Raw genomic sequence first — 27,242 nt, 5'->3', positions numbered from 1 at the left:
TTCAGTTGTAAAAATTATTTTTTTCTAAAAGGGAAAGCACAAACTAGTTTCAGGACATATGTGCCATCTCCAGGTGCATCTTAAAATAGAGTCCACAAAGGTTGTATAACTCAAGTTAAAATAGGATAAAATATGTTAAACTTCTGTTGCATGCCATATACTACAGATGCATTATTTTAACATATTTTAATCGCAGTTATGCAGTCTTTGTGGACTCACATTTTAATATACATCTCAAGATGGGACATATGTTCCAGAACTGGGTTGTGCTTTTCTTTTTTAGAAATAAATATTTTTTACAACTGTAACAGCTTTTAACATTAATGCAATTTTGTAATATGATGACATGGTCGGAGACCGTGGCTGTTACTTGAAGACAAATGTTGATGGTGTTGAGACACCAACCAGCCACAAATTTATTTTCAGTTCCTTTATTCAAAGGGTACTGTTACCGGTTTCAAATCATTATGATTCATCTTCAGATGGTTTTCATGCTTTCATTAAATGTGGTGCATTTTTTTCCAGATTAATTGTCCTAAAATATAAATAATACATAATTATAAGCATGCCACATAGATGGTTGTGTTACAGATTTTCATTGGATGTGACTTATGTGAACACTGGCTATATATTTATAGTCTGACACTTATAACAAATTATAGCATTTCACATCATTACATCACACACTGAGCCTTAGAGACATATAACTGGAAGTTAATCCATTAAGTTCCATGATTCCCATTTGGGGATTTGTCTTTGTAATAGAAATTTTGCAATTATAATAATGCTGGCAGCGAATGGTACCAATTCCCATTGTTATCCAGACCTTTGTCAAGTGCTTGCATTGAAGTTTCATCAGTTGTTAAATGAGTGAGTTGTACACTTTTATTTCTGTGAAGAAGCTATGTTTTTCAGTATTACAAGAGTTGCACATTTTTAAAACCATGTAAGTCATGTTATTATGTAAATAACTTCCAATATAACTTTGGTCTTTAAATATGTCTGCTTGTGTCTGTATGTGTGGATGGATATGTGCGTGTGTGCGAGTGTATACCTGTCCTTTTTTCCCCCTAAGGTAAGTCTTTCCGCTCCCGGGATTGGAATGACTCCTTGCCCTCTCCCTTAAAACCCACTTCCTTTCGTCTTCCCCTCTCCTTCCCTCTTTCCTGATGAGGCAACAGTTTGTTGCGAAAGCTTGAATTTTGTGTGTATGTTTGTGTTTGTTTGTGTGTCTATCGACCTGCCAGCGCTTTCGTTCGGTAAGTCACCTCATCTTTGTTTTTATATATAACTTCCAATATCTGTGCACGGGCATGTTCTGTAATGATCTGAGAAGATGTTTATCAATCATTTATTTCAAAGACCTATTTCATTTCTGCATGACACCTGCCTAACCTTCAATCTCCATTTGGGGCTCATGGCACTTTCCACGTAAAACTTTATTTTGCTTTTATTTGCTCCTGAGGTACAATGAGTCACTATGAAGCACTTTCTATCATGTGAAACTGAAGAAACTGTAAAAGACCTGAACTTCATGGTTTCTTTTGATGATGATGGTGATGTGACTGAGACCATTGACATTGTCGAACTCCCTCCAGATAGCGTAAGTGAGATGTCTAACTGCAAAGATATCGATGAAAATATATTTGAAAATACTGTCCATCTGATGTGCCACGTTCCTTGGAAATTCTTGCCAATGGAAAAAAGAAAAATGAGGAACTTGCAGGCCAATGAAAGAATAAGGAGAAAGCTATTGTCAATTCTAACTGGACAACAGATGGGGCACTCTAAAACCTATCCTGATACAGCAGAAATTGGACAGCGAGAATCTAATTTGGTAGCAGCATTAAAAGGAAAATCTGCTCTTGAGTGCTTCAAAGAATTTTTTGATGAACAGGTACTGAACTTGATTGTCAGTGGAAGTTTCCGATATGTTACACAGAATAATAATCACAGCTATGAGTTATCCTATGGATACCTAAAAAAAAGTTCATAGGCATACTACTCTTCACTGGATACCACGCTCTTCCACAGGGAAAGCTATACTGGAATGAAGATGAAGACTCTGACATAAGGTGTGTACGACAGTGTATGAGACACAACAGGTATCTGGAAATAAAGTGGCACCTTCATTTCAATGACAACACACATCTGAACAGAATCCTACCTGGTGAAAGGGATAAACTTTTTAAAACTCATCCGTTGATGGATTTACTGAATAATAATTTCATGACATTTCAAATTTTTTCTGACAGCCTGAGCATTGATGAGCAAATGGTATGATATTATGGACACCATTAACTAAAACAGTTTATTTGTGGGAAACAATGTGAGATTTGGATTCAAACAGTGGAGCATGTGCTGTTCTCAAAGCAGTTTCTGTTACCACATGTCGGTCTATGAAGGAAAATCGAAGGATACAAATGATGTTTCAGTTCCTGGACTTGATGGATCAGTAGTGTTGAATATGATTTCTTTTCTGCAGACTCCTGAACTTCACAAAATATGTTTTGATAACTTTTGCATGAGCTTCCGTTTGATAAAATGGTTCTCAGAAATGAGAATATGGGTATCTGGGACTGCCTGTATGAAGTGAATAAATAACTGTTCAGTAGGATCTGAGAACAACATGAAGAAGAAACGAAGAGGAGCGTATGACTATAGATTTGACAAGAATATGGAGGTTATGATAGTAATGTGGAAGGATAACAACTGTGTAAAGCTCTTGTCAAACCATGAGATAGTGTATCCAGTAAGCCAAGTAAAGAGATGGAGCAAAGCTGGGAACAAAAAAGTGCAAGTTCCAAAGCCAAGAATGATTTCAGAATATAACAATCATATGGGAGGTGTCAACAAACTGGTCTGGAACGTGGAGAAATATCATGTGAGAATTCAAAGTAAGAAATGGTACTTCCCATTGTTCACCCATGCATTAGATGTAGCGTTGGTCAACACACATGTTATCTACTCCCTTTCGAATGAAAGTATTCCACTGCTTCAATTCTGGAGGATGGTGGCAAGGGCACATGTTGTTCAGTCATCAGCTGCTTCTGATCCGAAAAGGGCAGGACATCCATCATACCCAAAATCATCCCTTTCGTGTGTTCCAATTGAACTCAAGACTTCTGGAAACAGACATAGGATTTAACACACAACACTGGGGAAGCAAAGAAAATTGCAATTTGCAGGAAAATTGTGAGGAAACATTGTGTAAAATCTGGGACTTCATATTGATTGTTTTGTTGTCTGGCACAAAAAATAAAAGAAAATATCAAAAGAGAGTGGCATGTGCCATGATAACCATTTGAGGATCAATCAAAATAAATTATTTACTTCAAAGTTATTGTTTTTTTTTTTTAATTTTATATTCCTTTTCCTCATCCCTATGTCAATCAGGCAACATAAAAATAAATGCAGATTGAAGAAAAAAATGGTACTTAATCGGTTAATTCATCTCCCACAACACACTCACTTCTCAAATGTGTTATTTGTGCAACTCTAAGACCTTTTTGAAAAATAATTCTCATCTTCATCAAATAGTTTCCTGCAGAAATTATTTTTTAAATTTCTATTCACTCAGAGGTATCTTGTCTGGTATAGACAAGGGTGGTTTTATAAGTCTGGTAAATTTCCATGAAAGAATGGAACATTTTTGTTGTGCCTTCACAGTTGGTAAGTTTGATTATCCCAATAATCGTATATGTACAGTGCACAGTTCATTGTTGGCAGCAATCTGAATTGGTTAGTGTGTCAGCTGGAATTGAAAACGGGAAAAACTGAGCTTTGAGCTGTTACCAAACAGTTTCATTTGAAGGTTTGGATTGTTGCACAAATCAAAACAGAACTGGATGAACTTCACATAGACTCTGCACCATCGTTCAAGACCGTTTACTTTTGCTTTCAAGACACAATACACAGCTATTGCAGATTTGGACTATAACTCAGTTTTAATATAAACTGTTTTACCATCTCTGATTTTAAATTGTTTGATTGTCCTTCACATTATAACAAGCTTTTTCGCTGTAGTTACACAACCTACTTGGTTATTTGTAGTCATTTACTTTTTAATTAATGAATTTAAACATGGTTTGGCAAGCACCAAAGACGAAGCACACTCCAGCTGTCCTACTGAGGTCACCACAAAGATAACCACTGACAAAATGTATGATATGGTAAGCCAAGACAACCGAATAAGAATTAATAAGAGCGGTAAAACTGTAGACATCTCAACTGAGCGAGTGCATAATATCCTGCATGGAGAATTGCCTATGAAGAAACTGTGTATAAGGTGGATGGCATGATTGTTCACAGTCAACCAAAAGTGCATCCCGTACAACTTTTGAACACACTGTCTGGCAATGTTTAATCACAATCCACAAGACTTTTTGCACCCATTTGTGACTACTGATGAAACCTCGATTCATTATTACACACCAGAGTCAAAACAATGGACAAAGGCTGGTGAAAGTGCACCAACAAAGACCATTCTTTCAGCTGGTAAGGTGATGGTCACAGTTTTTTTGGGATTCCCAAGAGTAATCCTCACAGATTATTTGGGAAAAAAACGCAAAACCATAACTGGACCATATTCTGCTTTGTTGTTGGACTGTTTGAAACTTGTGTTGATTGAAAGAAAGACCAAGGCTGTCATTCAAAAGAAGTGCTCTTTCACAAGGATAATGCACCATCCCTAGCATCAGCGATAACTGTGGTGAAAGTGCATGAACTAGGCTTTGAATTGGTTCCTCATCCACCCTGTTTACCAGACATAGAACAAGGGACTACTTCTTGTTCCCTAACTTGAAACTTTGGCTTGCTGGGAAGAAATTTTTGTCAAATAAGGAAGTGATAGTTGCAGTCAACAAGTATTTTGACGAGTGCAATAGAACCTATTTTTCCAATGGGATGAAAAAGCTGGAGGATCACTGGACCAAGTGTGTATTCCTCAGATGAGATTGTCTTGAGAAGTGAGATGAGTTAATTTTGAAATAAACTTTTTTTTCTTTTTAATAGAACTTAACAAACCAACCATATATGTTTGGTGAATATACACGGGGTATATAAAACCCAAATTCTTAGGCAGCTTTCTAATTTGCTTGCAAATAATGTGCTTCAAGTGTCAAAGATTTCACCTTGTGTCTGTTAGTTAGCCGACACTAATGTACTCAATATGGTATATACTGAGCTTGGAGCATACTGAAAAGCAATGGGATGATCCCTGGCACTCTTGCCTACAGAGTGCACTACAAACACACTTCTGCACCTGTGCACCAGCTACTCAAGCTGTCCTGGCCCACTCATTGTAAATTACTACAAAATTCTTTCTACTGCACAGATGTTGCTTCCTACATACTGGTATGTGTTGCCAAAATTGATACGTCTTCTCCCTTTAATCCTACATTACTCTCTCTCTACAGCTTTAGTTTTCCCAAGATATGTGATTTGTTTTTCAAACACGACCTTTCTGAAACTAGTAATCCACGGCTACTAGCCTATTCCAATGGAAACCAAGAACACCTGACTACACCTCTTGAGGCACAATGGTTAAGGCGTTGATCATTTATGGGGCAACTGGGTCAAATTTTTATCTATATTTAAGTTTTCGGTGGCTTCGTTTTATCTTTTCGGGCGAGTATCAAGACTGTTCAGATAAGATATACTTTTTGCTTCATAAATCCGCAAGGTTACATACGCTTGCCCTGTACGTCTTTATCCATTGAAGAATGTGCAGTCTCAGGCAACATTCGTGTCGAAGAAATGTAATTTCTTTTCCTGCTTTCTATTCAGTAGATAATACATTACATCTTACAGTACCCAGAAAAAAATTATTAAACTCTACAAGCCGCGAATGTGGCTGGATCAAACCCATTGCCTATGGGATAACTGTACGTCTCTCCTACCGCTGATTCCGGAAAGAAAACGTCTAACAGTAAGACAAGTGCAGTTTCCCCCTTGATATCAAAATTTAAGAAATCACGATAAGTGCGAAACGCGCAGTCACGTCAATCCTTCAATTTCTGAAATGGCGAACACTAACCCAGTATCTCGTGACTTACAGGTAATTTGTAAATTCAGTAAATCCGAAGGTCTGAGTCATAAAAACTGTTCGAAACCTCAATCTTTTATTACAGACATTGTTGGTTCGGAACATTAAGCAAGGTTTTTTTTTTTCGCACGCAAGTAAAGAGCATTCCGCATGTAATGTCTGCAACTCTGCAAAAATTGATTACCCTTCGTGATGACAAGGGAACTATTGGTTCCACTGCAGCTCTGTGATCCTTGCACCGAGAAACAAGTGAAGAACGAAATCTGACATCTGCTAGGTGTTATGTTTACATCTGATACACATTTTTTTTTTTTAATTGTGCCTTGAGAAATGACATCTGATAGCCGAAGGCTGATTTATTACTTTTTATTTGAAGTTACGGGAAAACACCCTTTATGAGCTCCCTCTTCGTATTGTAAAACAAGACGCAATGGAATCTTCTGCGTTAAACGTGGTCAGTATATGAATGAAACTTAATATCGACAGAAATATCTTTTTAATAAATAAGATACCCGAGGTTTCAGTTGTATCCAATGCTGTTCGCCTTCTTTGTGCTGCGTGACGACATGTTTGAGTTCATAAGTTGCGATTATCATCAGTCTCTAGATAACAGCTGTTTCTTAATTTGTATGGCGCAGTTACGAAGTCGATGGATGTAATATTTATTTTCACAGATCATCACTGAAATGTCGTTAATGCCATTGTTGTTTGGTAAGCTAATAACTGAGGCTGTAGATAAAAATTTACTTACAATGGAAGTATGTCTTTATATCGCGGTGGTGATATTTATTTATCCTGATCTCATTAGGACCATCAGGCTCTTATTTACATTTGACCAGGCTCTATGCTATCTCCCATATATTTTTCCCCTTTCAAGTACACAATGCAAAGCTACAATGCTGTTGCTTGGATTCGATGTTCAAGTTGTATGCAGAGTGGTAGAGTCAATGTTACATCAAGTTTCTTTTGTATTTATTTATTTTGCATTCATAAAAACATGTAATTGATAGGATTTGCCAGATTTAATGTGCAGAACAAAGAAGGAAAATTAACAGTCACATTTTACTGTCATAAATCAACAGTGAGTTCATACAAAAAGAAAACCTTAAAATATTTGTAAAGTATAAAAGTGTTAATATATACATAAAGTTATGGAATAATACAATGCATTTAGTAAGTAATTATGTGCCACTGTACAAGCCATGAGACATTATCATCATGTACTTATCATACTTGTAACTTATCACATAAACTGTTGCTGGAGAGACTACTTCAGCATCTGGTCTAAGGCTTGCATTATATTTTCATGGTAGCTAGGATTGAGTCAGCATCTCATCATTGTGTTATCAGTAATGTGATGTTGAACTCAGTGAAAGTGTGTGAATATGTATGTTCTGAGTGGAAAATTTGTAAAGACATACTAGATTAGATATACTTTTTGTTCCATAGCAAGACTGTAGAACATGTCATAAAACAGGAACATGCACATAAAAACTTATTTAAATAAAAATTTAACATATTTTTAAACCAGGCTAAAAAGTATAAAATAATTTCTCCTAGCCCAACAAAGATTGTCCTGAAAATTTGTGATTATGGATTTTTGAAAGCTATGAAAATGCATGTAAGATTTATAACAAAAAATGTGGCATGCATGCAATATGTAATAGGCTAACTAGTCATGCATGAATTATTTATTGCATCTGTCCCATGTTTTTTGTTATAAATCTTTAAAATACTTTCGTAGCTATTAAAAATTCACAATCACAAATTTTCAGGACTGTCTCTATGGAGCTAGAAATCTGTATAGGGCTAGAAAAAATTGTTTTACACTTTTTAGTCCAATTTTTAAAAGTGTATCTTACTGAATAATTATTTTATACATTTTAATCTATTTTTAAAATGTGGTGTATTAATTTTTTTAATTTAAATAATTATTTATATACATGCTAGATTTTACACGTGCCTTCGCACGTGTATACATATATCACATACATTGCACACATCTTTCCCTCTCTCTGACCCTCTCCCCTTTCCCTCCTCCTCCCCCCTCCCCATCTCTCTTTGAATCTCCCCCCCCCCCCTCCAATGTCCATCTTGCCTCCCTCCTCTCACTATCCATCCCTGCTTCCACCCCACCCCCAGTCAGTGATGCCCATCTGCTCGCACACCAGCTGGAATGTATTCTGATGCTAGCTGTGTGACTGTTACTGCACGGCTACCATGATACCAGGTGTCACCAATCCTTTCACACCCCCTCTACAGGTGGTAGGTAGATCAGGCAGATGAGGAGATACTTTATTGTCATCCAGTTCTGAGTCTTGTTTAAAATTTCAAGTCTTTAGCTCATCATGATTGGTTTAAAATTAATTGCAAAATTTGTTTGAACATACAGACGAGAAAGCAATCGAAAAAAAAAAGAAGAGCTATGCTAATGTCCCTTCTCCACATCCCAAGTGAAATCCTCCTCATGGATGTAGAAAATGTTAATCATATTTTCATTTATGGGGCAGTAGTGGACATGTCACAAAGAGAGTAAATATTCAGTACAGTGAAGGACACTTGATAATTCTTAGGCTATTGTAGCCATACATCACCAGAATCAGTTTCAACATTAATTTACATTCATTACATTACTACATTGATGTGCAGATATAGTTTATGTAACACTCATGTTATTTGATATTTATAACATATATTCAACATCAATTGGTTCCACTAAGAAATTTTTCTTGGGAGTAGAAGGAATTTGGCCACCAATAAAGTCTCTTAAACTGGACTTCATTACTAGTTAAATTTTTTATTGGTTGTGGGATACATGCTAATATCATTTTGGACCTCCTTTTGCCAAGTGTAGTGACCAATTCAATGTGGCATGCACTCAACAAGCTGATGGAAGCCCCTGCAGAAATACTGAGCCAGACTTAGTCTATAGTGATCCATAACTGGGAAATTCTTGCCATTGCAGGATTTTTCCATAATAATTCCATTGTTGTTTGGGAACATGTAAGTCCACAAATGATGGCAAATGGTCTCCAAGTAGCAGAACATAACCATTTCCAGTCAATGATTGGTTCAGTTGTATCAGAGGACCTTGATCCATTCCATTACACATAGCCCACATCATTGTGGAGCCACCTCCAGCTTCCACAATACCTTCTTGACCGTTTGGGTCCATGGCATCATGGGGTCTGCACCACATACGAACCCTACCATCAGCTCTTACCAAGTGAAATTGGAACTCATCTGACCAGGCCATGGTTTTCCAGTCATCTAGGATCCAACAAACACAGTCACAAGTCCCGGAGAGGCTCTGCAGGCAATATCATGTGTTAGCAAAGGCAATTACATCGGTCGTCTGTTGCCATAGCCCATTAACACCAAATTTCACTGCACTGTCATAACAAATATGTTCATCATACATCCCATTTTGATTTCCGGGGTCATTTCACAAAGCATTGCTTGCCTGATAGCACTGACAACCCTACGCAAGCACTGCTGCTCTCGGTCGTTAAATGAATGTGTCAGGCAGGCACTGCGTTGTCAGTGGTGATAGGTGATGCCTTAAATTTAGTATTCTCAGCACACTTTTGACACTGTGGATCTTGGAGTATTGAATTCCCTAACAATCCGAAATGGAATGTCCCATGTGCCTAGCTCCAACTACCTTTCCTTTTCGAAGTCTGTTAATTCGTGTCATGCAAAAAAGGTATTATTGATGCTGTACATTTTTCTGATACAAGCCTGTGGTGCTCAACTTCCTAAGAACATCGTTCTTGTTTTCAGTTCGTAATTATGAGTGTGGGTTTTCAGTATTTTGATTTCCCAAGCGACTTTAGGAAGCAGACGTTTTCACAAATGTACATAGCTGGATGTGTCAAGATTTTAAGTTCCTTGAAAAGTACTCTACAAGATATGAATGTCTTTCACGATTCATGCAGCTTTCTTCTGAATCTTAACCATTTCAGTCACTTTTTATCTTCAATGGGAAAAAAATGTTTTTCTTCATCATATAATTTATCTAAAACTCCTGACTCGAAAAAACTGATATTTTCATAAACTTTTCTAAATATCATGCTGTCAGTTGACATATTTGGGAAAAAAGAAAGAAAGAAGAAAACATTTTCACTCAATCACAGGCATACAGCACCCACGCCTTTACAACACAGTTACCTTATCTTGTGCAGATCCTCAACTGACTCAAAACCACATTCATGAAAAAAGTATTTGAAATTATTGGTTAATTTGTTTGTTATTTACTTCATAGGCTATACACGTGACAAATATTTTGATATATTATGATACCATTTTTCCCCCAGGCCCATCAGCAGCACCGTAAAGCTGACACACATCTCCGATACAAACGGTTTGATGAAGCTGTGCAGTGCCACCAAAATGCTGCATCAATGTTGAAAGAAGCAATGAAGCTTACTAGTGTAACTAGAGCTCTTGAATCACTACATTTACAGCATGATTATCATGTGAGACAGCAAGAAATAATAAGGTATACTTTTTGTATCACAGTTTTTGTTTTTAGGCTCACCCTCAATATACATAAAACCAAGAATTTAGAAGCAATATGTGAAAACCCCTGATTAATGGCTATTTTCTTATAATTCCTATACTGATTCCTTTTTTCCTACAGTAAAAAATATGAATTACCTATCTTAACTATGATGGCTGTATCTGTGATGCAGAACAAGCAGATTTTTTACCTTTAGTTGTAAAAAGTGTGTGCACTAAGAAGGGGGGGGGGGGGGGAGAGGACATATTCAGGTCTTACTGAGGATTAAGGGAGCCAATAAGAGTAGATCACAATGTCTGAACCAAATAATTGAGCCCTACTGCTGTTGTTATGCGTAAGGTAACAATTTTGATGACACGTCAGCAGAAAAGAAGTCGATGGGTCATTTGTCAGAAATACCACTGACATTGTGGTTAGTCAAAGTGAATTACCCTCTGGACTAAATATATCAGAAGTGACATGAAGGCTGATTATTTAATGGCAATATTGACTGGACACCTGAAGTTCCCACTGACATGTGATTAGCACACAAACTGGCCTTGTTGGTCCCAGGCTTTGAGATTTAGAAACACTTCGACTTTGTCTGAGACTGCTTTGAGAGTAGCTCTGCCAGTATTTAACACTGTTGTTAAAAAACATGATTTGTGAATGAATTAGCCTTGCCGCCCTCTTCTGGTCATGAAATTCTGGTGAACCTTGAGTAGTATTGTTGGATGGCCTCTTTCATGAGTTCCTGGGACACCAGTACTCTGGTATTGGTGAAAGACTATAGAGAGGAATTCACTGAGGAAACTCAGGTAATGGTTTTAAGCCATGGGGTATATCCAGCTGCCTGTGCCCCTCCACACAGCTACGTGACATTTGGGTAAACAGGCAGTAACAAGAACCTTAGAAATCCCAGTGCATCTACACTTTTTATTTAATGACAAGAAACAGTAGAACTTATGGATCTGTGGTTCTGGAATTGAGAGAGGAGCAAAATAAGACCAATTGGGGTATATAACGGCTATCTAAAGTGGGAGGAGAAATGAAGAACAATAGAATAAAAATTTGGATGTATGTTTTACTACAGATGGAGAGAACAGGGAGGGAATTCAGGTGTCAGCTTTATCGTAAACAAGAAAATTTATATATTGAAGGACTCTCAGACAGAATAAAAAGATATATTTTACAAATAAATAAAAGATATTATGTGAAAGTCATTCATATCTGTATACTAACAAGTTCGTATGTTGATGAGGAAGACAGAATATAAGACGATTTGCAGAAACTGATAAATGATAGCAAGTCCCCCCTACAAAAATGTAATGCAAATGGTGTCAATGGCAGTGGTGGTTTTAATAGCAGTTGTAGAAGCAATAATTCTAGTTGTCCATGGCTCATATTATAAAAATATTACAGTTTTAAATAAAATATGCAAAATGTGTAAAAATGTGTCATAAACAGAAAAAATATGAAACAAAATATTATGTACTAAAGGATTATTTTTTAAACAGAAAAGTATCAGTAATAAGCATAAAAGAGTCATGAATGTAAGAAAAATGTACAAAAAGCTGCACAGGTTTTTTCTGTAATATAGAAACACTGAGAAGTAAAATATACATAAAATAGCATGAAGTATCACTTATATATGGTACCACAATCAAACTTGTCTACTCAAACTACATTTTTCTTCTTCAATATTCTCAGCATCACTTTGGTCATCCTTCCTAGGCTCCTCAGGATGTCGGTTTCCACATCGGACAGAAAAGAAAGAAAGTAAACAGCAGAAATATTCCCCCGTAAAAAAAAAAAAAAAAAAAAAAATCCCAGGAAGTGAATGGTGTTTCTTCGTAACACAGTCTTCCAGAAGAAGGGGGAAAAAATAGAATATGGAATTGGCAAGAATCAAATGCACTGAAAAATGAAAGTTTCTATATTTTATCAAATAATAAAGATGATGTATAGGATGTGAGCATCCCAAACCATTTTGAGGTTTAAGTGATCATATACATGCAAGACGCAAAATAAAAATCGAAAAAAAAAGCTATAAAGACTCATGAGGCAGGAAATCAGAATGTTGATTATGAAAATTTATTTAAGTGTATGGAAGTATACCAAAGTAAAGTAAGCACCAAGTTCAGCAGTGCAGAAAATTAATTTATGTAGATATAAACACAAATGGAAAGGATTTAAAAACGATACTTATGCAGACAATGAGAGATATTGTAATTATGAAGAAAGTAGAAAGCAAAGGAAACTCTCAGTAGGAATAAAGCAACTGTGAAAGAGAAGGTAAGAGTTTCAAGTAAATGGTAAACATAATAGAATATGCCACAGTACACAAAACTATTAGGAATATCCTCAAGGCAATGTGAAACTTTTATAATAACAACAAATTAAAATAAAAAAGAATAAAGAAAACAAAACAAACTGTATTGGGTAGAGAATAGATGGCAGATGGTATAGTAACCTAAAACATGGAGGATACTCCAAGATTTCTTTAATTGTTTTTGTAATTCAAGCTAAATTAGAAACAGATAGTTGATAATAAAACTAATGACAATTGAGAAATAATGTCAGGTGAGGGGTGTAAAGCCATTCGAGATATGAGGAAATGTTAGGCACTGGTAGATGAGAAGTTTCAGAAGGAATGGTTAAAGTTGGGGGGGGGGGGGGGGCAGAGTTATACAAAAGTATCGGTAGTAACACCCATTTATAAAAGAAGAGATAAGCAAGTGATCTTAATTATACACCTATCTTCCTCCTTTCCATATTTCCAGAAATTTTTGAGAAAATATTTTGCACAATAGAATACTGAACCACCATTCTCAGAATAACTGTTTGATGATGGCTCAGGTTGGATGCTGCTACAAAAAAAGCAGCATATGATCTCAGAAATTTCTTGTACAATTATACAAGAAAAATTAGAAAGTGGTATTTTTTGCGATCTTGTCAGGTTCTTCAGTTGTGTGGATGGTAAAATTCTACTGCCGTCATGAAACCACAGGTTGGTTTGAATACCATTCTGCTTTCGCAGAAGGCCTATTGGAGGTGCAATGCCTTTATCTACGTGTGGCCTTTGAACTGCTTACCCAGCCAGTGATGGGGAATCTACAGTGCAGCATAGGCTGTGAAGCAGTGTGTCTTGGGATTTTTCACATTAATAGACATGCCAGAGGTAAAAGAAGTGTTAAGCGACACACAAAAATTCTAAGACCGGCTCTGGATCCAACCACTGACTTCTGGATCCATAGTCTGCCACATTACCACTCAGCTGTGCATTAGGAAAACTGCAGTGGTATTGTGTCAAATGCATTCTCCATGCAGGAATGGAGTCATATCTTAATAACTGAAAGTAAAGATTGTTAATATTTACACCACAGAAATAAGGCTAAATTCAGAGTGAGGAAATATTAAACATTATCTCCTGTAGGTTCACTGCTTGATCCACTCCAGTTCTTGATGCTCGTAAATGAATTCAGAATGTATTTTCACTCTGCAGAGGAGTGTGCACTGATTTGAAACTTTTCAGTAGGTTAAAACTGTGTACCAGAAAGGGACAAATTCTTTAATGTGGGAGAAGAATGTTCCTGAAGAGCTATGAAGGTACACAAAAGAGTGGAAATAGAATTAGACACATTAAAAATGTGTAAACCAGACCTTAACTAATTAATTTGCATGTTATTAGGATGTCTGTTGCCTACTAAGAAATGAGTCTGCCTTCAGTTATGTACCATTTACACCAATACTGACTAAACGTAACTATTAGTGAGGATGAGAGGAAAGTTGGCAATTCTGCATGGCAATGGTAGTGCCTTTTTCTGAAAAAAAGCACAACAATCACAATGGGTTTCAAACCAGATATGAATTGTTGTGGTTCAAGTCTTGGCTTATAACATATCTTGAAAAGGGATGCTGAAACAAAGTTCCAAGACCAAGATGTAGACTCAAGAGAGAAAGAGAGAAGTAAAGTAAAACAAAAGTAAGCTAGAAAAAAGTTAGAGAGTACCAAGAGAGGTGTGAAGCTGCTGTGGGGGCAGGCAGGGTGTTTAAAGGAGTGTGAGGTTAGAGTCAGGTGAAGGACAGGTTCTAGCTGCATTATGCTGAGCAGCAAATCATGTACCTGTTTATTTTGTTGTTTGGTGGTTGCCTTCCAGCCCTTTTGATGGCTGGGACTGTCTTACTGGGTGAGCACTAATCTGTACTGTTATAGATGTTTCAATTCCACTTTGCAATTTCTGTTGATGCTGCGATATATGGTGCACATATGACTACAGAATATCATCTGCAAATAAGTAAATGTGTATAATTACAGTGTATAATTTTAGGCAAATATTGGAAAACATTTGAACATCATATAATTCTGTCATAAATGAGCAGTACCAAGCATAAAAATGCTGGCATGCAAAAAAATTATGCATTGGTTCTCTGTATATATATCTATATATTCAGAAATGTTCCGTATGATAGTTTGAAAAATAGCACTACACATCACATGTTTTATATTATTGTTTATAGCACTGGTTATATAAAAAAACAAAAACAAATGAAGAGTCATCTTTACAACAGTAAAACACTAATCTATATCAGTTTTGTTTTAGTAAGGCCCAGAATATTAACAAAGTAAAGAAAATGAAAAAAAAGTGGAATTTGATGCAGGGCAATAAGGTTTGATTTATGGAAGATTAAAATATTTGGCTCAAACCGAATTTAAAAGTGTGATATGCAGTTCTTTCTTATTCCTAACCTCTTATGGTTTTGTGAAGGCTTGACTCAATTCAATTTAATGCAGGTTGAAGAAGGATCAGTTTGAAACATTTAAGAGAGCTCTTGAAAATAAGAAGAAGATGTCCTTTAAGTTTGTGAAAGATGAAAATCTATCTTCTCTGCAACAAGAGGAGGGAAAGAATAATCTTCAGTTAGCCATTTACAAGTGAGTAAAGGGAGCACAAGTTGAAATCTGCATGCTTAAGAGATTTTGTTTTAATAAAATTGTATTATTTTAGGTAGCTGGAAAATATTTATGCACTAACATATGCAGAAGGTCCCGATTATTATCTGCGAATCTGGTGTATTTAAGATTTTTGGTTTATGTACATTTTCTAAAATGTTATTACAAAATTCTTGAATGATAGTGTCATAAAAACAAACACCCATTAAAATGAAAAGTAGACGGATTACATTCCTACTCAAAAAATTATTCTCCTGTTTAAATGGCTTAATTTATTGTCAAGAGTAAAGCCTGTGTTATAAGCTTGTAAATGAATATGATGTACAATCTATTTTTGTACCATCTTCATACTCTCTGGAATCCGCCACATTAAAAGTCCATTTATATTATTTGGTTTCCAGTAGCACAACTGTAGATGCAAATTATTGATTTGTTGTTTGTGATTATATAATAGAATCATTTTGCAGACTATTGAACTGACTATAACCAGAAGTAAAACTGTAATGATCTAATTTCAACTGCATGGAGTTGTTGTTCTGTTTTGCATAAACTATCTTCCTAGTGGAATTCATCATACATTTAGATCTCTGCTTGCAGTATTGGACGGGCAAAGAATTTTGTGTGTAACTTATTTGGGAGTTTTCACTGTCTCTGCTACAGTCAGATTAGGAATCATCATCTTCATATAGTGAATGTTAATTGATTATAATTCTAAATGATACAGGATTAATTTTTAACTGTTCAGTAATGCTCTGCCTTTTGGAAATCAAAACAAAAACTACTGTTTTCTTTACAGTACATATGTGGAGCTAATCATGCTGAGAAATTTGAAAAGACTGCAGATTTAATTGTTTTATATGTAAGTTATTGGGGTATTGAACACTGCATATTAAAGCCTTATCATCATTACAGAACAATGGAAGAAGCAGACTCACTCTTGCAGTTGCTTGTACGTCATGGTGATGGAGGAAGTGATGCTGATCACTCACAAGAAACATGTGCACAGCCAGTAGCTGCTGTCATAGAGGGCAGCAAACGACCTAAGGATGAACAAACAGTGATTGAGGAACTTCAAACACTTAACAGTCAATTGAGGGCCCTTGTAATGCAGCTCATCACTCAACTAGATGCCAGTGTGCGTGAAACAGAGCGCCTGCAATCTGTGGTGAGCATATTGTTCCTCTGCCGAGTTTAGTGTTTAGTGTGTGTAGCAGAAGAATGAATTACCAGTATATGTGGTGAAGTGCTTAACTACTGCTAACTTATTAAAGATATTTGTAATCTCTTGTTATTTAGGTAAGTAATGACTGGTAGGTCATGAAACAAAGACCAATACATTCTTTCAACTTCATTAATTTCCAAGCTATGGGCATTGACTTCTTTGGTGTTTTCTTCGACAGTGTGTGAAGCAAATTTAGTGATACAACTTTTTTGTATGTCCCACAAAAAATTAGAGAGTAAAAATGCATTGAATGTGTGAATTTTTATGCTGTTGTTTTCATTTCAATGGTGCATCACCCACAAGTTGACAACACACTCCACAGAAACTAGTGCCTCACAGAGATCCAATATGTGATCTTTATGCCACTTCCAGTGGATACTTCACTAAAAATGTTATTTAATTTTTATTATTAATGTGCAATTAATTAAGAAAACTTGTGATAGTACTAATAATGTAATTTACTATCTTACAGAAGTTGTTCATAATGGTACAGTGATCAACTGACAAATGAAGTAGTGTCAGTTGGGTTTAATTATTCATGCATTTTATAAGCTGTGCTGCACATTGTAGCTTCTAAAACAAAAAATATCCTGTTTGCTTCTGATTTTACACTTTCCCACAGCTAAACTCCTTTGCAGAGAAATGAGCTTTGTTAAATAATTTTTTCTCATAATCTGCAAACATAAGTTTTACAACGATAATATGTATGAAGAAATTTATGAAATGTATGATGAGATAAAAGAAATTATTCAGGTAGTGAAGGGAGACGAAAATTTAATAGTCATGGGTGACTGGAATTCGAGAGTAGGAAAAGGGAGAGAAGAAAACATAGTAGGTGAATATGGATTGGGGGTAAGAAATGAAAGAGGAAGCCGCCTGGTAGAATTTTGCACAGAGCATAACTTAATCATAGCTAACACTTGGTTCAAGAATCATAAAAGAAGGTTGTATACATGGAAGAATCCTGGAGATACTAGAAGGTATCAGATATATTATATAATGGTAAGACAGAGATTTAGGAACCACATTTTAAATTGTAAGACATTTCCAGGGGCAAATGTGGACTCTGACCACAATCTATTGGTTATGAACTGTAGATTAAAACTGAAGAAACTGCAAAAAGGTGAGAATTTAAGGAGATGGGACCTGGATAAACTGACTATACCAGAGGCTGTACAGAGTTTCAGGGAGAGCGTAAGGGATTAGATTAGATTAGATTAATACTAGTTCCATGGATCATGAATACGATATTTCGTAATGATGTGGAACGAGTCGAATTTTCCAATACATGACATAATTAGGTTAATTTAACAACATACTTAAGTTAATATAACAACTTTATTTTTTTGTGTTTTTTTATTTTTATTTTATTTTTATTTTTTTTTATTTTTTAAATTTTTTTTTTTTCTTAATTTATATCTAAAAATTCCTCTATGGAGTAGAAGGAGTTGTCATTCAGAAATTCTTTTAATTTCTTCTTAAATACTTGTTGGTTATCTGTCAGACTTTTGATACTATTTGGTAAGTGACCAAAGACTTTAGTGCCAGTATAATTCACCCCTTTCTGTGTCAAAGTTAGATTTAATCTTGAATAGTGAAGATCGTCCTTTCTCCTAGTATTGTAGTTATGCACACTGCTATTACTTTTGAATTGGGTTTGGTTGTTAATAACAAATTTCATAAGAGAGTATATATACTGAGAAGCTACTGTGAATATCCCTAGATCCTTAAATAAATGTCTGCAGGATGATCTTGGGTGGACTCCAGCTATTATTCTGATTACACGCTTCTGTGCAATGAATACTTTATTCCTCAGTGATGAATTACCCCAAAATATGATGCCATATGAAAGCAATGAGTGAAAATAGGCGTAGTAAGCTAATTTACTAAGATGTTTATCACCAAAATTTGCAATGACCCTTATTGCATAAGTAGCTGAACTCAAACGTTTCAGCAGATCATCAATGTGTTTCTTCCAATTTAATCTCTCATCAATGGACATACCTAAAAATTTGGAATATTCTACCTTAGCTATATGCTTCTGATTAAGGTCTATATTTATTAATGGCGTCATACCATTCACTGTACGGAACTGTATGTACTGTGTCTTATCAAAATTCAGTGAGAGTCCGTTTACAAGAAACCACTAAGTAATTTTCTGAAAGACAGTATTGACAATTTCATCAGTTAATTCTTGTTTCTCAGGTGTGATTACTATACTTGTATCATCAGCAAAGAGAACTAACTTTGCCTCTTCATGAATATAGAATGGCAAGTCATTAATATATAATAAGAACAACAAAGGACCCAAGACTGACCCTTGTGGAACCCCATTCTTGATAGTTCCCCAGTTTGAGGAATGTGCTGATCTTTGCATGTTATGAGAACTACTTATTTCAACTTTCTGCACTCTTCCAGTTAGGTACGAATTAAACCATTTGTGCACTGTCCCACTCATGCCACAATACTTGAGCTTGTCTAGCAGAATTTCATGATTTACACAATCAAAAGCCTTTGAGAGATCACAAAAAATCCCAATAGGAGGTGTTCGGTTATTCAGATCATTCAAAATTTGACTGGTGAAAGCATATATGGCATTTTCTGTTGAAAAACCTTTCTGGAAACCAAACTGACATTTTGTTAGTACTTCATTTTTACAGATATGTGAAGCTACTCTTGAATACATTACTTTCTCAAAAATTTTGGATAAAGCTGTTAGAAGGGAGATTGGACGGTAATTGTTGACATCAGATCTATCCCCCTTTTTATGCAAAGGTATAACAATAGCATATTTCAGTCTATCAGGGAAAATGCCCTGTTCCAGAGAGCTATTACACAGGTGGCTGAGAATCTTACTTATCTGTTGAGAACAAGCTTTTAGTATTTTGCTGGAAATGCCATCAATTTCATGTGAGTTTTTGCTTTTAAGCAAGTTTATTATTTTCCTAATTTCAGAGGGAGAAGTGGGTGAGATTTCAATTGTATCAAATTTCGTAGGTATGGCCTCTTCCATTAACAGCCTAGCATCTTCTAATGAACACCTGGATCCTACTATATCCACAACATTTAGAAAATGATTATTAAAAATATTTTCAACTTCTGACTTTTTGTTCGTAAAGTTTTCATTCAATTTGATGGTAATACTGTCTTCCTGTGCTCTTGGTTGACCTGTTTCTCTTTTAATAATATTCCAAATTGTTTTAATTTTATTATCAGAGTTGCTGATTTCAGACATGATACACATACTCCTGGATTTTTTAATAACTTTTCTTAATATAACACAGTAGTTTTTATAATTTTTGATAGTTTCTGGGTCACTACTCTTTCTTGCTGTCAGATACATTTCCCTTTTCCGGTTACAAGATATTTTTATACCCTTAGTAAGCTATGGTTTGTTACAAGGTTTCTTACGAGTATATTTAACTATTTTCTTGGGGAAGCAGTTTTCAAATGCATTTACAAAAATGTCATGAAATAAATTATATTTTAAATTGGCATCAGGTTCACGGTACACCTCATCCCAGTCTAACTGCTGTAGGCTTTCCCTGAAATTTGCAATTGTTAAATCGTTGACTGAACGTACTACTTTAGAGGACTGTTTAGTATTGCTGAATGGAGCTATGTCATATATTGTAACTAGCTGTGCACCATGATCAGAAAGACCATTCTCAACAGGCTGAGCATTTACCTGGTTAAACTTATCTATCAGTGAGGTGCTATCCTTTACCACCCGAGTAGGAAAATCAATAACGGGTGTCAAATTGAAAGAACCGAGTAATACTTCAAGGTCATTTTTCCTATTACCCTCTTTCAGAGAATCTACATTGAAGTCCCCGCAAATAATAATTTGCTTCCTCCTGTCTGACAGATAGCACAACAAGGAGTCCAAATTTTTCAGAAATAGATGAAAATTTCCTGATGGGGACCTATATACAGTTACAATTATAAATGTGCCTTTATTTAATTTAAGCTCACAGGCACATGCTTCTATATGTTTCTCTACACAAAACTTTTTTGTTTCTATACTTTTTGCACAATGATAACTTTTGACATATAGGGCAACTCCTCCTTTCTCCATATTTTCTCTCATTACATGTGCAGAGAGCTTATAACCACTTACATTTACCTTATCCATATCAGTAACAATGTGATGCTCAGACAGGCATAGTATATCTATTTCATTCTCAGCTTCTAAATCTTCTAAACAAACCAGAAGCTCATCTACTTTATTCTTTAAACTCCCAATATTTTGATGAAATATACTTACATTATTTTTAATTATACTTTTATGAGAACCTTTCCTTATTCTAACATTTGCAGTACTCTCCTGTCTGAGTTTCTCATTGTGCTTAGGCCTAGTTCCTATACCAGTGGTCACATGGTGTTCAGAGAGGCAGATTATGTCAACTGGGTTGGGTGACTTTAATTCATCAATGGAATTACCTAGGACTGAGATGCAACTTGGTGGAGATAAAATTTCTGGTGATTGGTGAAAATTTATAATTGATAGCTGTGATTGGTGATCCAATGTGCTAGAATTGTGCTGTTTAATTTCTTTGCTAAACTGAAGATTTGTTTCAATCCTGACCTCTCGTAGAACTTGACATCTTTCTGTCTTACCTATCCTAAAAAAGGTGCTGCTCCAACACCTGTAACCACTGGTATTTTACCATTCATGGCAGTGCCTCCCCCACTTAAATTTCCTGCTATTACCCCAGCCAGTTTCCCCTTCCCTTTCCTGTTGAGATGTAGGCCGTGCCTGGTATAGTCCCACCTACTGAGATAATCAAGAGGAACCACACCAATATGAGCCCCCGCACCCGATCCAAGCAGCCGTTCCAACTCCAAATTAACTCTCCCAACAGAAGAGTTCAAATGAGGCCGGTCATGGCGTCTCAGGACAGATACAAATTCAACATTGGTGTGTCTCGATGCTGACGCAATCTTTACCAGGTCACACTCTATACTGTACCCAGGATCTCTGTCGATGCTGTTCCCTGGCCCTCCCACAATAACCACGGTGTCTTCCCTGGTAAATCCTTTACAGAGTGAACCTAAATCCTCTGTCACCTGATCCAGACTAGCACTTGGTTTGAAAAAATTTGTGACCTGGTATTCTGGTCCTAATTCCTCCTGCAGAAGTTGGCCTACACCTCTGGCATGAGAACTGCCTAACAACAAAACTTTCTTCCTTTTCGATGACTTTCCTACATTCTTCTTCAATTTCCTATTGAAAGTTTGTTGTGTCCTGTCTACACCTACCTCTGCTTGAGGCTCATCAGTTTCTAACTGAAGCAACAGGTCAAACTTATTTTTGACATTCACCACAAAACTGTCAGACTTAGTTCTAGGCCTATTCCTTCTGCTACCTGTTGCCACTTCCCACCTCTCTTTGCCCTTCTCCCTCCTTAACGTGTCCAGATCTTCCCTAGCCTGATCTAGCTCAGCCTGACGGGCAGCAATTTTCCCCTCCTGTTCCACTATCTTCCTATCTCTGCTGCAAATCCTACATAACCACTGATGAGCCTGATCCACTTTCCCAACGCCCACGCCACTGCAGTCCCCCCAGTGAAAAAAAACTACTGCATCCATCACACCAAACCCCGGAACTAACAATTCTACGGCAAGTCAGGCACTTCTCACTCATGGCAAAAATAATACTTTAGCTAGAATAAATCAATTAAATTACCGAAAATCAAAAAAGACGTTACAAGAATTAAGCCTATTCACAAATGTATATAAGCAAGTTTCTGATTTAAAATTCCGCTGTTTTTCTGAGATCTGTATTAAAACAACGAAGGTATACGCTATTTATTATATATTTCACTCGATGGAATGAAAAAAAGGACAATTAAACGAGATACTTTAACTTTGATTCTCCAAAAACGTTACGAGAATTAGGCCTATAAACAAATGTATATAGGCAAGTTTCTGATATAAAGTTACGTTGTTTTTCTGAAATCTGTATTAAAACAATGAAGTTATACACTATTTACGGTAGTTTACTTATTTGTTACCGAGAAACTAGTTAAATTACCGTGAAACAAGAAACAAACACGTTTACAAAATTTAAGCCTAAGCGCGACTTCGCGAAGTTACGATCTTTTCGTGTTTTCTGAAAAAATACGCAAAGGAAAGTCAAACCTTTAACGGCAAGACTAAACAATACACTAATGCACGTATTTAATTTGTTGCCGGCGTTAAACTAAATTATATTCCTGTCTAAATCACTTAACTTTCTGGAAATGGTTTCTGGCGTCACTTACTTGGCGGCCATCTTGGAACAATTGACAGGAATGGGGGAAAGAAATACAGTAGAAGAAGAATGGGTAGCTCTGAGGGATGAAGTAGTGAAGGCAGCAGAGGATCAAGTAGGTCAAAAGACGAGGGCTAGTAGAAATTCTTGGGTAACAGAAGAAATATTGAATTTAATTGATGAAAGGAGAAAATATAAAAATGCAGTAAATGAAGCAGGCAAAAAGGAATACAAGCGTCTCAAAAATGAGATCGACAAGAAGTGCAAAATGGCTAAGCAGGTATGGCTAGAGGACAAATGTAAGGATGTAGAGGCTTATCTCACTAGGGGTAAGATAGATACAGCCTACAGGAAAATTAAAGAGACCTTTGGAGAAAAGAGAACCACTTGTATGAATATCAAGAGCTCAGATGGAAACCCAGTTCTGAGTTTGACAGAGCACTGAAAGATCTGAGTGGAAATAAGGCCCCGGGAGTAGACAACATTCCATTAGAACTACTGACAGCCTTGGGAGAGCCAGTTCTGACAAAACTCTACCATCTGGTGAGCAAGATGTATGAATCAGGCGAAATACCCTCAGACTTCAAGAAGAATATAATAATCCCAATCCCAAAGAAAGCAGGTGTTGACAGATGTGAAAATTACCGAACTATCAGTTTAATAAGTCACAGCTGCAAAATAGTAACACAAATTCTTTACAGACGAATGGAAAAGCTGGTAGAAGCCAAAATCGGGGAACATCAGTTTGGATTCCGTAGAAATATTGGAACACGTGAGGCAATACTGACCTTACGACTTATCTTAGAAGAAAGATTAAGGAAAGGCAAACCTATGTTTCTAGCATTTGTAGACTTAGAGAAAGCTTTTGACAATGTTGACTGGAATACTCTCTTTCAAATTCTAAAGGTGGTTAGGGTAAAATACAGGGAGCGAAAGGCTATTTACAATTTGTACAGAAACCAGATGGCAGTTATAAGAGTCGAGGGGCATGAAAGGGAAGCAGTGGTTGGATAGGGAGTGAGACAGGGTTGTAGCCTCTCCCTGATGTTATTCAATCTGTATATTGAGCAAGCAGTAAAGGAAACAAAAGAAAAATTTGGAGTAGGTATTAAAATACATGGAGAAGAAATAAAAACTTTGAGGTTTGCCGATGACATTGTAATTCTGTCAGACACAGCAAAGGACTTGGAAGAGCAGTTGAGCGGAATGGACAGTGTCTTGAAAGGAGGATATAAGGTTAACATCAACAAAAGCAAAAAGAGGATAATGGAATGTAGTCGAATTAAGTCAGGTGATGCTGAGGGAATTAGATGTGGAGGGTGAAAATCGTAGAGGGAGACCAAGAGATGAATACACTTAGCAGGTTCAAAAGGATGTAGGTTGCAGTAAGTACTGGGAGATGAAGAAGCTTGCACGGGATAGGGTAGCATGGAGAGCTGCATCAAACCAGTCTCAGGACTGAAGACCACCACAACAACAACAACAAGAAATATGTATGTGAAAGAACAGCTGGTCAGTAGTCCAGGAGTATTGTGTTACATTTTGGAGGTGCCATTGTGATTTCTCATGTGTATTTCATGATGGTATTAACATTATGTATTTGTAAAAAATAAGGGGGGGGGGGGGCACAAGGATATTCTTATCAGTTTCTTATTCAAAGTCGCACAGTATGATGCATGGGACAACCTGCCCTGTCCAGTGTTAAAGCAAAAGTTTGAAACACACGTTTCATTGCTGTTTAATTCTGTTACTTTTTTACTCCAGGTGCAGAGATTGGAAGCTGAAGCAGCTGCTCGTGAAAATGCTCCACCTGGAACAGGAATGATCAGTGAAACTAATGGTACCTCAGACTGCCATCACACAGTGACTGCAGGATCTGCAGGTGGAAGTTCTCCTTTTGTGTTCTCTCCCTGTGGAGACCTGGAGGGTGATGCGAATTCCTCACCCCGTGAGCTGCCTGTTCTTGCACCTTTAGAAATGCCAGAATTTGACTTCTCTGTCTTCAGTAAGAGAGCTTCTTCAGATAGTACACTTTGACAACTTCAGTATATTGCTTTCATGAGCATTATATAATGGCTACAAGGTTGTGAAAAGTCTCTTAAGATATTATGAAATAAGTATGTATGTGACAGAGAGACAGAAGTATAAATTCTAGAAAAGTTGTATGTAAAGGTGCCAATATTGTAAATAACAAAGTTGTGTGTATTTGCTACTACTTATATCACCATCATGTATTTGATACATGAAGACATTGTGTGACGAACTTTGACATTGTCACCTAATGTTACATCTCAGGAATTACACTGTTATTGCTGCAGTTTTCTGTGTGAGCTGCTTGTTGATAGTAGCACACCTCAATTATGTTTGATTTTTCAAGTGCAATTTGTAACACTTGTGAACTTGACTTGATGACCGGGAGGAAATTCAGTGCTTTATGTTTAGTGTTTTTCCACAAACCTGGTTCATTGAATACAATTTTGTAATATTTCTATATAATTTCAAAATCCCAGATTAAATATTTTTTTTGTTATTGAATACTCTGAGAAAAACATTTTTTATTTGTATCTATGTGTTAGAATTTTTTTTACCTTAAGTTCTTTGATGATTTTTTTTCTGTGTTTTACACAGGCAGGATTCTGGGCAGTTGATACCAATTACATGTTATACATGGTACATTTCCTTAACAAAGCAGCTGTATTCTACATGAGCTTGCAAGTGTGTGTGTGTGTGTGTGTGTGTGTGTGTGTGTGTGTGTGTGTGACAAATTCAGCAGCACATCACAGATTGCTATGTTATTTGTGTCACTGTTGATAACAATATACATCAGCAGTATGCCCCGGTATTCAGATAATTGAAGCAATATCATGCGGTACATGTTTGACAATACTCCGTAGACACTAGTCTGCTGCTATTTAATCACACTGTGATATATGTGAATCCACTTCTGACCTAAATAAACTTCTAGCAACTTACATTCCAATACTTAATGTTTTTGAAAAATTTTAACTTATTGCACCCTTTCAACAACAATCTTTTTTGTTGCTAACATATGTTCTCACGCGCCCGCACACACACACACACACACACACACACACACACATTTACCTACCTCCCTCTCCATTGCCAAATTGACAATTCCTTGATGCCACAGGATGTGTCCTAGCAAAAGATTCCTTCTTTTCCTCACATGCCATAAATTACTTTTGTCCTGATATCATTTTCAGTACCTCATAATTAATTATCCATTAATTAAGCATTCCTAATCTTAAGCATTTCTCTTTACTAATGAAATATCTATTCTCTTCTTCTTGTACATGTTTCACATCCATAGAGGCTACACTTAGGAAAAGACTTTGTAACATTTAAATATATATTTGATATAAACTATCTTCTCTTCTTTTAGAAATTCATCTCTTCCTGTTATCAGTCTGCATTTTATATCCTCTTAAATTCCATCATCAGCTGTCATTTTGCTGTTCAAATAATGAAAATTCATTTACTGCTTTTAGTATGTCATTTCCTAATCATAATTCCCTAGGCAATACCTGATTTAATTCAACTCCATTCTATTGCCCTAGTTTTACTTTTGTTAATGTCCATCTTTCAACCTCCTTTCAAGGCACTATCCATTCCAGTCAACAGATTTTTAAAGTACTTTGCACCTCTTCCACAGTTATAATACCATCGCGAAGCCTGCCCCCCCCCCCCCCCCCCCCCCCCCGCCCTTTCTCACACACTAATAATATCTTCTCCCTGAACCTTAATTCCTTCACCAAATTTCTCCTTTATTTCCATTACTGATTGCTCCCAGTTGACCCCTTACCTAGCTTGCATTTACTGCGAATATCTCGCTCAGTACAAAGTCCCAAGCGACTGGAAAAAGGTGGAGGTGACTCCATTATATAAAAAGGGTAAAAGAATGGACCCACCGAATCACAGACCAATATCCTGACTTCTGTTTGCTGCAGAATCCTTGAACATACTGTCAATTTGAATATAAAATTTCTTGAGACTGAGAAGCTTAGGTCCACAAATCAGCATGGTTTTAGAAGGCATCACTCACGCGAAACTCAACTTGCACTTTCCTCGCATGATATCCTGCAAACTACGGATGAAGGGCTACAGGCAGATTCCATATTTCTAGATTCCCAGAAAGTATCTGACAAGGTGCCCCATTGCAGGCTGTTAATGAAGGTACAAGCCTACGGAGTAAGTTCACAGATATGTGAGTGACTCAAAGACTTCTTAAGTAATAGAACGCAG

General features: G+C 36.5%; 1 protein-coding gene and 1 long non-coding RNA gene across 5 annotated transcripts in view; one reads left to right on the top strand and one right to left on the bottom strand.

Moving 5' to 3' along the window:
- LOC124615993 overlaps positions 1–6,289 on the bottom strand; it is a 33,529-nt gene extending 27,240 nt beyond the window's left edge. For both annotated transcript variants that reach the window (XR_006979835.1, XR_006979836.1), the window contains exons 1-2: positions 6,231–6,289; positions 2,958–3,125 (exon numbers count right to left, since the gene is read on the bottom strand). This is a non-coding gene — a long non-coding RNA (uncharacterized LOC124615993). The remainder of the gene's footprint in view (positions 1–2,957; positions 3,126–6,230) is intronic.
- Positions 6,241–25,514, top strand: LOC124615974 (nuclear receptor-binding factor 2-like). 3 transcript variants are annotated; one of them, XM_047144179.1, is made up of 5 exons: positions 6,260–6,500; positions 10,363–10,547; positions 15,343–15,483; positions 16,414–16,666; positions 24,744–25,514. In XM_047144179.1, exons 1-5 carry the CDS (start codon positions 6,477–6,479, stop codon positions 25,014–25,016), a joined length of 876 nt encoding a protein of 291 aa, XP_047000135.1. In that variant the 5' UTR covers positions 6,260–6,476; the 3' UTR covers positions 25,017–25,514. The 3 variants fall into 3 exon arrangements, with proteins under 3 accessions (XP_047000152.1, XP_047000135.1, XP_047000143.1); XM_047144187.1 differs by lacking the exon at positions 6,260–6,500 and adding an exon at positions 6,585–6,757; XM_047144196.1 differs by lacking the exon at positions 15,343–15,483 and having other exon boundaries at positions 6,241–6,500.
- The last annotated feature ends 1,728 nt before the right edge of the window (positions 25,515–27,242 follow it).

This window comes from Schistocerca americana, chromosome 1, assembly GCF_021461395.2.
Source record: "Schistocerca americana isolate TAMUIC-IGC-003095 chromosome 1, iqSchAmer2.1, whole genome shotgun sequence".
In the NCBI taxonomy this organism is placed as follows: Eukaryota; Metazoa; Arthropoda; class Insecta; order Orthoptera; family Acrididae; genus Schistocerca; species Schistocerca americana.
Note: the sequence above shows the minus strand (reverse complement) of the source record. Positions and strands in the feature narration are given on the sequence as shown.